Raw genomic sequence first — 12434 nt, 5'->3', positions numbered from 1 at the left:
TTAAGGTTAAGTATTTGATTTAAGTAAACCAGTATCTTTTCTGATGTAGTCTACTGATATGAAAAATGGCCCCAATTCTACTCCTTATAAACATCATTCAGTGGTCTATGCATTATGGTTTAATGCATAAAACCTTTTTGTATAGGCTAAAACTTTATTTCTAATGTTCCCCAAAAAACTTAGAACATGTATTCTTGCCAAATGTGAATCAAGTATGATTTCAATTGATCTTCTGGTTTGTAGTTTTGCCGATCAAGAAGTAAGAACGAAAGCTGTACAGTGGATTGAGGCAATAAACGATGATGAACTTGCTGACATTCTTCCCCAGTTTGTTCAGGTCAGAAGACTATCACATTAAACATACTGAAAAGGGGGAAAAATGGCATTTGCAACTGCACAGAAATTAATCAGAAACCACAGTTAATTTATGACAGTAACATTAGGAGTTTTGGTATTAAGTCTAATAAATGAGATACAATATAAAATGCCATTGTAATTTAACAATAGCATTTACAGCATAAAACAAACCACTCTACTTATTATATTTAACTCTATCCTTTTCTGTTCCCCAGTTATTTCCATGAAATTTCTATGCGTGGAAGTGGGAGAAAACATTTGATGGGAGTGGAATAAAATTGATTGATTGGTTGAGTCTAAATGATAATTTTAAACAGTGCTGAATGTTTTCATATTTTAAGGAACATAATTTTGGGAAGTTCATTTAATTGGAAAACTGTTGATGTGGAAAACCGCTTATGCTAAGTTGTCTTTAAATATAAAACTTACCTTTTGTGTGTATTTAGGCATTAAAATATGAAACGTATCTGGACAACTCTTTAGTCAGATTCCTCTTGGCCCGAGCTTTAGGAAATATTCGAATAGCACACTACCTATATTGGTAAGAAGATTTATATTCTTTTTCAGCATCTTTCAACAATGTTTATATTTTCAAGAACAAGTAAAAAGCTGATGTGAAAACTTTAAAAATAAGGAATATTCATAAATCTTTATAGACCAGAAAAATGTATGCTGTTGCTGATAGGAATTAGGTGTTCTGAAAAAACTATTGTATTTTTCCTGAAGTTCTGGGTTGCTTTCTTCTGTTCCAAAGCATTATTACCTAATCTTGCATTAGTCTCTCTCTAAAACTGAATTTAGATAACATTTTTGTGTCTTAAGCAAGATTATGCTTTACGTAGGGACAAAAAAAACCATTTAACTTATTTTAACTTTACATAAATATAATATTGTAAATGTAATGGAAGGTGCTGTATAAATTAATGAAAATAAAACAATAGTTTGAGATGCTACTGTCTTCTCTCCATACATTCTCTGTTGATACATAGTATGAATCTTCTCTTGAATCTGAACATTTACTTTGTTTTATTTTTATGTACCGTATTTTTGGGAGTATAAGATGCTCCGAAGTATAAGGCGCACCTAGCTTTTGGGAAGGAAAACAAGAAAAAAAAATCTCTGCCTCCCAGCAATTTGCCTCCTTGCAGCAAACAGTGTGTTTCAGTTTCAATTTTAGCACAGCCTGATTAGCACAAGCAGCTGATTGTCGGTTAGATCAGCCTCCAGACGATCAGCTGTTTCAGGCTGCAGGGATTGCCATATCCTATTGCTACCTCCATTTGCCCCATTTTTGGCCTCCACATCCCATTTTCCACCTGTTCCAGGCAGCAGGGATCGGAATGGGCAGAAAATGGGGTGTGCAGAGGGTGGGCTGAGGCGGCAATGGCAATCCCTGCAGCCTGAAACAGCTGATGGTCGGGAGGCCTATCCAATAGACAATCAGCTGTTTGTGCTAATCAAGCTGTGCTGAAGCTGAAACTGAAACATGCTGTTATTGCAAGGAGACAAATTGCTGGGAGGCAGCTGCCAAAGAGTGGGGGCCGGCGGATGGGTGGGACTACTTTTGGTGTATAAGACGCACCCAAATTTTCACCCTTCTTTGGGGGAGAAAAAGTGTGTCTTATACTCCAAAAAATATGGTACATATACATTACTTATTTTAAACAACAACAAAAATTAGTGTACAGTAAAAAGCATAAATTAAAACAATTCACTCTAAGTCCATTTCCTGGATAATAGAAAAAGAAATCAAAGTCAGAGTGCAATCTGCTATGTGTGCTGACCAATAATAAGTTAAGGAGTATGATCATCTCCAGTTAAGTTCTGGGTTTGGATGCAAAGAAAAATACTTTACCTATGTCCCTGCTTGGGGTATGTGCACATGGAGAATAGTCATGTCTTCTTGGGACTTCGAAATGTGATGGCTACATTCATCGAGGCTTACTAAATCAATGATTATATCCGTCCTTTGTCTCCTTCCACTCCCTGGGTCATAGATCAACCAGCCAGTTGAGCATGTGGTTTCTGCTGTATTCCGCTGTTTTATAGTACTTTAAATCCAATTTATTACAGAAGCCCGGTGTGCTCTAATAGTGAAGGTGTTGGATTAGGGGAGAGTAGATCTAGCTTCCAGTTTCACATTAGCCACAGACAATTCCTGGGTGACTTTGGGCCAGTTCTTATCTTTCTCAGCCTAACCTATCTTATAGAGTTGCTGTTGCCGAAACAAATAAAAGGGGGACACGTTTTATACCCTGCATTGAATACTTGTACAAAATATGGTTCCAATAAGCATGTGTGAAGGAAACCCAATCTAATGTTATGCAATATTTTAGGCTACTAAAAGATACCTTGCATGATACCAAACATGGAATGAGATATGAGCATATCCTTGGTGCCTTCCTTTCCATCTGTGGCAAAAGTCTGAGAGAAGAGCTGGAAAGACAGTCAAGACTTGTGCAGATCTTAGGAATGGTTGCAGAAAAAGTCAAGCAGACGAGTGGATCAGCCAGACAGGTTGGTGAAGTGATCGAGTTATGTGTCAATGTGAATGAAAGCACAGTTGCATTTATTAATGGTACAGTCATATTTCTCGTGTAAAATCAGCCGCAGTGAGGTCGTTAGGTTGCTTTTTCATCTCTTTTGCAAAATTCTGAGCCTTGTAATAGGGACTGAAATATACAACCCCCAAAATACAACGCTGCTGCTTCAACACACCAGAATATGTTATAAAAGAACACTGATATAACTTAATGCTTTATTCATAATGAAAACATTTCTGCAAATATGACTTAATGAAGTTTAACCTTGAATTGGTTATTAACAGATGGTTCTGCAAAGTGGAATGGAACGTGTCCAGTCTTTTTTCTTGAAAAACAAATGCCGCTTGCCTCTCAGCCCCAGTCTTGTAGCTAAAGAATTGAATGTGAAGGTAGGAGCTGTGTGACGATAATCATTGGTTCCTGTATACTCCTCTCATCCTTTCCCATTTCTGCCTACTTATCTTTGGGGTTTGTCAATGTTAGGAGATTGAGGTTCTCTATTTTGTGATCTGCAGAAGGGAAGTGAGGACATAAAATACATATAACCACGGAATTCTGGCCTCTAGTTTTGACCACTCTGTAAGAATAACTATAAACTACACTAGGCTGTCATACATAGATGAAATCTTGTGTCCTGTAGAGAGGCTTGCTCCGATGTCTTACATGAGAGACAGAGCAGTCTTCTTAAAGGTGCACTTCAAAATAAACCAATTTTGTTTCCAGCCTTGCAAAATGCTTAGAGCAGCAGCTGTTTCTTCAAAAGTCTCATATAGCAATATATCTCACTTCCTGTGATCATTCCTCCTCAGATCAGATCCTTTCCCTATCTCTTTATTTCCTCTTAAAGCTCTCTCCCAGCCATTTCACTGGGCACATCACTGAGTAATTTCCTCCTTGGTGAAACTGGCCGCCTCTGTCTTTCCTCAATGATGGAGTTGCCAGTCATTCCTCCTGAATCGGCTGCACTTACCAAGCTGTGTCATTCTCCTTGTTAGTTGCAGGAACTGGAATCCCCAGCTGGGCAAAGGGTTGCACGAAGAAAAGCAACTGCATTTTTTATTTTTACTTCTCCTTTACTCACAAGTAGCCATTCTATCTTCCTTATTTAAAACTTTGTTTCTTATTCCCTTTATCTCCCCAGGTTCTTCCTTTCTAAGCTGACCCTTTTCCTAGCTGTGGCTCCTATGTTCCCTCTTCCCTCCCTTCCCCGCATATTTTTGTTTGCGTACTTCTCCTGGCAAACCTTTGCCAATTTGTGCAACCTGATTTTTTTTATTTTTCAACTTGTTGCAACAAGCTAGGTTTGTATTATCTTTATGAAACCTCTTTAAGTAAAAGGAATGCAGGATAAACCACATATAGTTTGAACTTCTAAGTTTTTAAAACTGTCCTTAAAATTGCCCTATTTAATTCTGAGGAATCAGGATTCTCCTCTGTTTAAAAACTTCTAAACTGGCCCTGGTGATAGACTTACTTGTTTTCGATGTTGTTTCTACTTCAGGGAATAAGTAGTATATTACTACTGGTAGTAGGTTCAATAAATCCATTTGTTTTAATGTAAAGTGCTTACATGTTTGGAAAACCACTATTTAAGAATTGTCTGGGCCTTTAGTGTTACCATTTTATAATTGTGTACATTCTAATTTATTATTATTGTTGTTGTTGTTGTTGTTGTTATTATTATTATTATTATTATTATTATTATTATTATTATTATTATTATTATATGAATGTATCACAGCGGCCAGTTGTTTCGCCGGATTTGGCATTGATTACTAGTCGGGCCCCACCCAGGGGCCTAGGACTTTTTTATTATTTTTATTATTATTATTTTATTTATTATTATTTTTATTTATTATTATTATTTTTATTATATGAGAAATTGAGCAAAACCAAACTTAGAACATTTATCATTTCTATTTTTAACCTTTTGGTTTATATAATATGAACCATGTTTTGTATCTTTGACAGGCATGTTCCTATTTCAGTTCTAATGCAGTTCCTCTTAAAATTGCATTGGTGAATGCAGATCCTTTGGGAGAAGAAATTAATGTAATGTTTAAGGTACATGTTTTGTTTCAATTACAGATATTTCCCCTCCAGTGCTGTAAGTAGTATTAATTCCATGGGGGAAAATGTTCTGACTTGTTATGCTCATAAAGAGCCCTCTGGATGCTTTAAGTATTTTTAGGGAAAATTTGCACATGTTGAATGTTCAACCATTTCTAAAAGTTTTTTTTTTTGCCCTTTGGAGCCTTCAAGAGGCTTCCCTGAAGGCTCCGGAGGGCAAAAATCAACCCTACGGACAAACCAGAAGTCTTTTCCAGTTTGCTCGTAGGGCTGGTTTTTGCCCTCCGGAGCCTTCAGGAAAACCTGAATCCCCCTGAAGGCTCCGGAGGTCGAAAATTGGCCCTACGGACAAATCGGAAGTCACCATTCCCGAACTTCCGGGTTCCCTGTAGGTCCGTTTTTCGCCTTCAGGACACTTCCCTGAAGGCCCTGGGGGGCAAAAACTGGCTCTATGAGCAAACCGGAAGTAACTTCCGGGTTCCTTGTAGGTCCTTTTTTCGCTCTAGGGAGACTTTAGGGCATCCGGGGGGGTAGGGGGAGGCTGTTTTCGCCCTCCCCAGGCTCCTAGAAGGCATCTGGAGCCTGGGAAGGGCAAAAAAAAGAGACAAAAGCAGGGGGAGTCACGTGCATAGCATTATGAGTGTGGCAGGCCAGCACACACACACCTGTGTTCCCCCCGCTTTTGGCATGGGAGCCAAAAGTCCGCCACCACTGTTCTATACTGTTAAACCTAGACACCTGATACTAGTAAAGAAACACTAAATTAAGTATCCCAGATCAGTTTCTGGTGTTGTGTTAATGTATAACAAAATAGGCAGAACCAACCTTCATTGAGTCTGTCTTGATAACATTCCTTTCTCTCTTTTGCAATTTTTGTTTTTTCTTAGGTTGGAGAAGATCTGCGCCAGGATATGTTGGCGTTGCAAATGATAAAAATCATGGATAAGATGTGGTTACAGGAAGGACTGGATTTGAGGATGGTTATGTTCAAGTGCCTTGCCACTGGCAAAGATAGAGGTAGAGCTTTAATTTCTTGTCTTGTATTATCTTTCTGGCAAAAATGGCAGACCCAACACCATTATTGTAAAGCCTGTTTTCTCAGATGTCACATATTTGCTAAGCAGCCCAAAATACAATAGCCATAAAAACAATCAGCATTAATTGAACTGCCTAATATATTTGCAAAACCCATTTGCTGTTCTAGAACACTGTAAGAAGTTGGCTGCTGGTATACAGAATGTTGAAGAATGTTTCCTTTTTTATTTCTCCTTGTTAAATATTAAGTTGATTTGTCTACAGCAGGTGGCAGCAGCTAACTGATGGCTGACTTCCAAAAACATAGGATTTGAATGGGAGACCCAGGGGAATCCCAGACTGTAGGCTTGGAAATTGAAAAAAATGTCTCATAAGATCACAGTGATAAAATATGTCCATACTTTCCAGGGAAACTAAAGTCTGTAAAGTCACCAGCTCAATTTAAAGGAGACATTGCTCCATTTGTTTAATTGATTTAAGAATAAGAGAGAATTTGTGGAGGTTCTGTACAGTAACAATTTTTAATCTGAATTGTTGAATTATTTGACAGTGTAGCAGTATTTAGCATTTTAAACGCAAAGTATAGTATAGTAGTTCATATTGGCAAGCAATTTGGATTTAGAAACCTTTTTAATGGTTTTAAGTTAAATATTTTTATGTAATACATAGTAATATATATTATAGGTTTTTTTTAATACTCATTAACTTTTGCTGATTAATTTAAAGGAATGGTAGAACTTGTTCCAGCTTCAGATACTCTTAGGAAAATTCAAGTGGAGTATGGAGTGACAGGATCCTTTAAAGATAAGCCTCTTGCAGAATGGCTAAGAAAATACAACTCTACAGAAGAAGAATATGAAAAGGTAAAAATTTCCAAATAGGAACTTATGAGAATGATAATAGTAATATGTTATCTGCTGTGAGTAGCGCTATCTGGGACTCATTCATATCATATTTAATAATTAAATACAGGACAATGCTACCTTAAGTAGGTCACTGGCCTGACAATTCCAAGTTACATCTTGGAAGTAATGGGAATCTTGCATTTAAATGACATGTTCAATGCTTGGTAAATCACAGACAGATGATTTTATAACTTTGCCTCTCCACTTGCGGGGAAAACTAGCTCCTACGATTTTTTTTATTTTTCATTTATCTAAACTAGTATTTTAAGTCAAGTAATTATATTATCTGGTTAATGATACTTTCCAAAGAACTGATATTTAATCATAATTTTGAAACATTCTAAATTATATTGTCCTTCAAAATGTTTCTGCTATTGCTGCTGATCTCTGAATACTAAACAAGGTGCTTCTCTTCAAATTTTATAGTGAAAATATATTTAATTCTGTCTATTTTAGGCTTCTGAAAATTTCATCTATTCCTGTGCTGGATGTTGTGTGGCTACTTATGTTCTAGGTATCTGTGATCGCCACAATGATAACATCATGCTTCGAAGTACAGGACATATGTTTCATATTGATTTTGGAAAATTCTTAGGCCATGCTCAGATGTTTGGAAGCTTTAAGAGGTATGAAACTATGAGGAAATTAAAAGGTTCCACCGTAGTAATTTGAAAACATGGCAGATCTTGCAATTATAATACATCATTTTGAAAAACATAATGGCTGTAACTTTTGTCATATTGTGTTAACTCTTGTTTCTAGCACATGGAAGGTGTCAAGTCGTGATTTTTCTGTTATGAAATATTTGAACAGTGGTAAAGGAATTTGGTGTTTCTATAATGTTAACCACTGGTTTTATAGTTTAAATTTTGTTCTGCAATGCTTTGCATTAAAATGGGAGCTTTTTTTCCTGAAGCATCTCTGGTCAATTGGGAATCAAAATAATTAAACCATAAAAGCCAGATTTGCTAAGTAACAATATACATTTATAGCAGTGCTTCCTACCAGCAGTTTGAACAAGCAAATATTTTTGCCTTGCTTCACAAATTCCCTAAACTGGGGGTGGGGTATAGGTTTTTGGTAAACTATCTTTAGCCAAATATTGTTTTAGAACATGGTGAAATTCCAACATCTGAGGCATCAAATGATTCACATGTTATTTGGAAACATCTTTTAAAAAATCTGTTCATTGAGATTGACTTATATTTGCTGTTGATTTTCATATGTGTGTAGAAACAAGTTATACATTTTACCTTTGCAAAGTACCTCAGTTATACCTTTTACCTCAGTTTTAGTGTTTCTCAATTTTAAAAAATGTCATGCATGGCTACATGCAGGATGCAGTATTAAAAAACAAATTCTTGTTTTCTATTCTTTGAAAGGGATCGGGCTCCTTTTGTGCTGACATCAGATATGGCTTACGTTATCAATGGTGGAGAAAAGCCCACAATTCGTTTCCAGCTGTTTGTTGATCTCTGCTGCCAAGCTTATAATCTAATCAGAAAACAAGCCAACCTTTTCCTTAATCTGCTGTCACTGGTAATATTTCTATGTGTCACTAATGTTAACAAAATAGGCTGTGTTTTAAAACAAAGAACACAACTATGTGCATACTTAATTTCAATTTAAAGTTCTGAATAGCCTGCATACCAGTAAATCTGGAAAGCTTTTTTAAAAAAAACAAATGCTTGTACAAATAAGTATTGTACTTTCCTTACTGAAAAAATTACTCTATCTATTGATTTTACAGATGATGTCTTCCGGCTTGCCAGAACTTTCTGGAGTTCAAGATCTCAAATATGTCCAAGATGCTCTTCAGCCGCAAACTACTGATGCTGAGGCTACCATTTTCTTCACAAGGTACTACACAAATAATTTTAAAATCTTGTTTCTTGCATGCCCCTATTGCTTGCAGTTAAGGCTAGAGGTTCAATTAACTTCCACAAAGAGAGGTTCTACCTATTTGTCCTTATGTTTGTGCAACATAACACCTGGTTTGGACATTTGGATGCATAGAGGACTGATCAGGGAAATGTCCCCTTTCATGTTTTGCCCATGAGCTCCACTGGCTCCAGGTTGGTTTCTGGGTACAATTCAAGGGGCTAATGGATAATAAAGCACTTCATTGCACAGGGCTGTGTTATTTGCCTATCTCTAGTTAGTACCCATTCCAAGAGGATGTATAGAGTGGGCATGCTCCAACTGCCTTTTTTTCAACTGATGGGCCTTTTAAAGGTGCCTACTTGGTTGCTGAGTCTGCCTTTTAGAATTAACTTTTCTAGAGATGCAGGTGACCCTGACCTATTAGCCTTTCATGGACCCATGAAAACCAGACTCTTCCATGCCCTGGGCAAGTCAGTAATTAAATTTATTCTGTTGGGAGAGAGAATATCTTGCAATCAGCCTCTGTAATAGTTTTGTTTTTATTTTGTTTTTATATTGGTGAAGTTCTGATTGATTGGGTTTTAAATTGATGTACACTGCTCAGATTTCAAAGTCATGAGTTTGGCCATTTATAAATTCTGTAAATAGACAAGCTAAATGTTAATGTAAATCACTTTTGCTAATGAAAGGGTATGCAGATAATCTTCATTTAATCTACACTCATTCAATGACCATTCAAAGTTACCATGGCACTGAATCAGTGGTGGGTTTCCAAATTTTTTACTACCGGTTCGCTCGTGTGACGCTTCTATGCATTCGCAGAAGGGTCCAGGTGGGTGGGTGGAGCCTCCAGCCACCACTACTACCGGTTCACCTATCTGGGCTGAACCGGGAACAACCCACCTCTGCACTGAATGAGGGGGACTTGTGATAGGTTTTCATAGTTGCGGCAATCACATCATCCCTGCAGTCCCATGGTCACAATTTAGGTGCTTGATTGGTTTGCAATTATTACATCACAATGTCCTGCAGTCAGATGATTTGCGACCTTCACTGATGGATTCTGGTAAGCAAAGTCAATGGAGAATGCAGCAGGAGCTCTCAAAGGTGATCATAAGACTGGGTTCTTGCGACCACGGAGGATTTGCCTTACAGTGACAATTGGGACTGCCAGAATTTAGCAATGGAAGTTTGTAATATATTTGTGAAATTTGCATTTCCAAAAAGAAAACTTGGGAATTACTCTATATACAGCAATAGTAAAGCTAACAGCTGTATCATCATATTTCTTTGTTTTATAAGGAATATTAATTTTAAAAATTTCCACTATGATTAATATAAAGTGATACCTAAATAATCATCAGTTGGTTCTGAGAGGTATGATGAGTTCCAAAAGCAACGAGTACCAAATACATTTTTCCATAAGGTCAAATGTAGTAAGTGCCAAGGCAACCAACACCAACAGGTTTAGCTTGCGCATCGAGTACCAAACAAACAATGAATACTGGGACATTTTCTCATCAAAATGAATCAAGTACCAAATTTGATGAGTTTCAAAGCAGTCGAGTACTGAGGTACCAATGTACTAAGAATTTGAACTGTGAAGTAAAGCTTCATATTCTTGTTGCAATTAAAGTTGTAAAAAACTAAAAGATATTGACACGCTTGTAATATATAAAGTTAATGTTCTTTGTTTATTTTTAGGTTAATTGAATCAAGTTTGGGAAGTGTTGCTACAAAGTTCAACTTTTTTATTCACAACCTTGCTCAACTGCGTTTCTCAGGGCTGCCTTCTAATGATGAGCCAATTCTATCTTTTTCACCCAAAACATACTCACTCAAACAAGACGGTCGTATCAAAGAAGCATCTGTTTTTACCTACCACAAGAGATACAACCCAGATAAATACTATGTAAGTTTATGAATTATATTTTGATTCAGCATGATTTCCGTAGCTTCCTTCATTTGCTTTAACCAGCATATTTTCTCATGTATTCCAGGAATTTCAGATTCTGATGCTGGAGTGCAACTTGTCTATCTATGAGTCAAACCATATTGAATGCAATAATATCACTGAATATATCTGCTTTAACAGATGTTCCATAAATTAATGATATTTAAGTCTTGGAAATGACTAACAGAGTTTAGGTTTTTTGTACCGGAAGTCCTCAGACAATGACCATTTTGTTCAACAATTATTAAAAATTACAGTAGTGCTAAAAAGATGATATTTACATCTGGTCCTTGAAATTGTAGCTGTTGTAGAACATGTCCCCCAGGCACATGTTCAAAATTCAGGTGGTTGGCAGTTCTCTCAGGACTGCAGAAGCATTACAAACTACATCTCCCTCCATGCCTAGTTCCCCCTTCAGAATGGTTCTGTTTCAGTGGGGTTTGATGACTCAGTTGTGAGATTGGAGTGGAAAAAATATTAATGGTTGCAACACCAAGTATTGAAATAATTGTATTCAAAGCAAGCATATCAAGGCTATGATATTGTCATGATATATCAACCCAGTCCTTCTGGTTTGTAAACCATGGATCAAGGCAAAGCAAAGGTTGAGAACCTTGCTATTGGGATTGCTTTTTTTTCATGGAATGATTAGAAATAAATAAATATAAGGGTGTGACCTTTTCAAGACGGGTCATCTCTGCCCCACCCCCAACCCGCAATTCTGGGAGTTGAAATCTTACCACATCTGCAGAGCACAAGTTTTGGAAAGATTATAGCACAGGATTACAGAAGTTAAACTTTTTAATAGTCAGTGAAATATTTGCTTTTTTCTTTTCCAGATCTATGTGGTCAGAGTTTTGAGAGAGGGGCAAAGTGAACCCATATTCATTTTTCGCACATTTGATGAGTTTCAAGAGTTACACAACAAGCTTGGGATCCTATTACCTCTTTGGAAATTACCAGGGTATGTGTCAAAATTTGGTTTTGGGGGATTTTTTTTTACATGTCTAAAAGTTACCTCTTTAGATGTTTAAGAAATTACCACATTGCACATTGAAGTATTTTCTTAATGAAGCGAATGAGAAAAGCACCCTATTTTGGGGTTACTTCTTCATTTAATCTGTTTATATATCAGCTGGACCTACATCAGTGGTGGGATTCAAAAATTTTTACTACCAGTTCTGTGGGCGTGGTGTGGCTTGTTAGGCATGGCAGGGGAAGGGTGCTGTAAAATCTCCATTCCTTCCCCACTCTAGGAGAAGTTTATTTAAAAATCCCCATTTCCTCCCAATCATCTGGGACTCGGGAGGCAGAGAATAGATGGGGGAGGGGCCAGTCAGAAGTGGCATTTACTGGTTCTCCGAACTATTCAAAATTTCCACTACCGGTTCTCCAGAACTGGCCAGAACCTTGTTCAGCAACTGTTCAATTTACAATGGTGTTAAACAAGAGGGACTTAGGGCCAGTTCTCAGAGTCTTGACCGTCTTGGCATCCATGCAGTCACATACCTGTAGTCTGGGCGCTCGGTGCTCATTGCAATTAGGACATCTCAGTGAGCTGTAATCACGTGATCACGATCTTCAATATTCCCTGCTGGCTTCCCACAAGCAAGTGAGGGAGAGGCTGTATCTAGGCTACTCTTCAGAGTTTCCCATTTGTATTTCCATTTCAATTACCTTGTAGGG

The 12434-nt window shown here is 37.3% G+C and overlaps 1 protein-coding gene across 5 annotated transcripts in view; it reads left to right on the top strand.

The window, feature by feature from the left end:
- Positions 1 to 12434, top strand: part of PIK3C2A (phosphatidylinositol-4-phosphate 3-kinase catalytic subunit type 2 alpha) — a 58317-nt gene that overhangs the window by 39163 nt on the left and 6720 nt on the right. For 4 of the 5 annotated variants that reach the window (XM_081937666.1, XM_081937669.1, XM_081937667.1 and 1 more), the window contains exons 18-29: positions 244 to 337; positions 804 to 898; positions 2694 to 2874; positions 3185 to 3289; positions 4872 to 4964; positions 5858 to 5987; positions 6732 to 6868; positions 7367 to 7536; positions 8293 to 8449; positions 8661 to 8770; positions 10499 to 10706; positions 11588 to 11712. In XM_081937666.1, coding sequence (XP_081793792.1) covers positions 244 to 337; positions 804 to 898; positions 2694 to 2874; positions 3185 to 3289; positions 4872 to 4964; positions 5858 to 5987; positions 6732 to 6868; positions 7367 to 7536; positions 8293 to 8449; positions 8661 to 8770; positions 10499 to 10706; positions 11588 to 11712 — 1605 coding nt within the window. The remainder of the gene's footprint in view (positions 1 to 243; positions 338 to 803; positions 899 to 2693; positions 2875 to 3184; positions 3290 to 4871; positions 4965 to 5857; positions 5988 to 6731; positions 6869 to 7366; positions 7537 to 8292; positions 8450 to 8660; positions 8771 to 10498; positions 10707 to 11587; positions 11713 to 12434) is intronic. The other variant, XM_081937670.1, reaches the window with a different exon arrangement.

This window comes from Natrix helvetica (assembly GCF_964273705.1).
Source record: "Natrix helvetica genome assembly, chromosome: 1".
Lineage (NCBI taxonomy): Eukaryota > Metazoa > Chordata > Lepidosauria > Squamata > Natricidae > Natrix > Natrix helvetica.
Note: the sequence above shows the minus strand (reverse complement) of the source record. Positions and strands in the feature narration are given on the sequence as shown.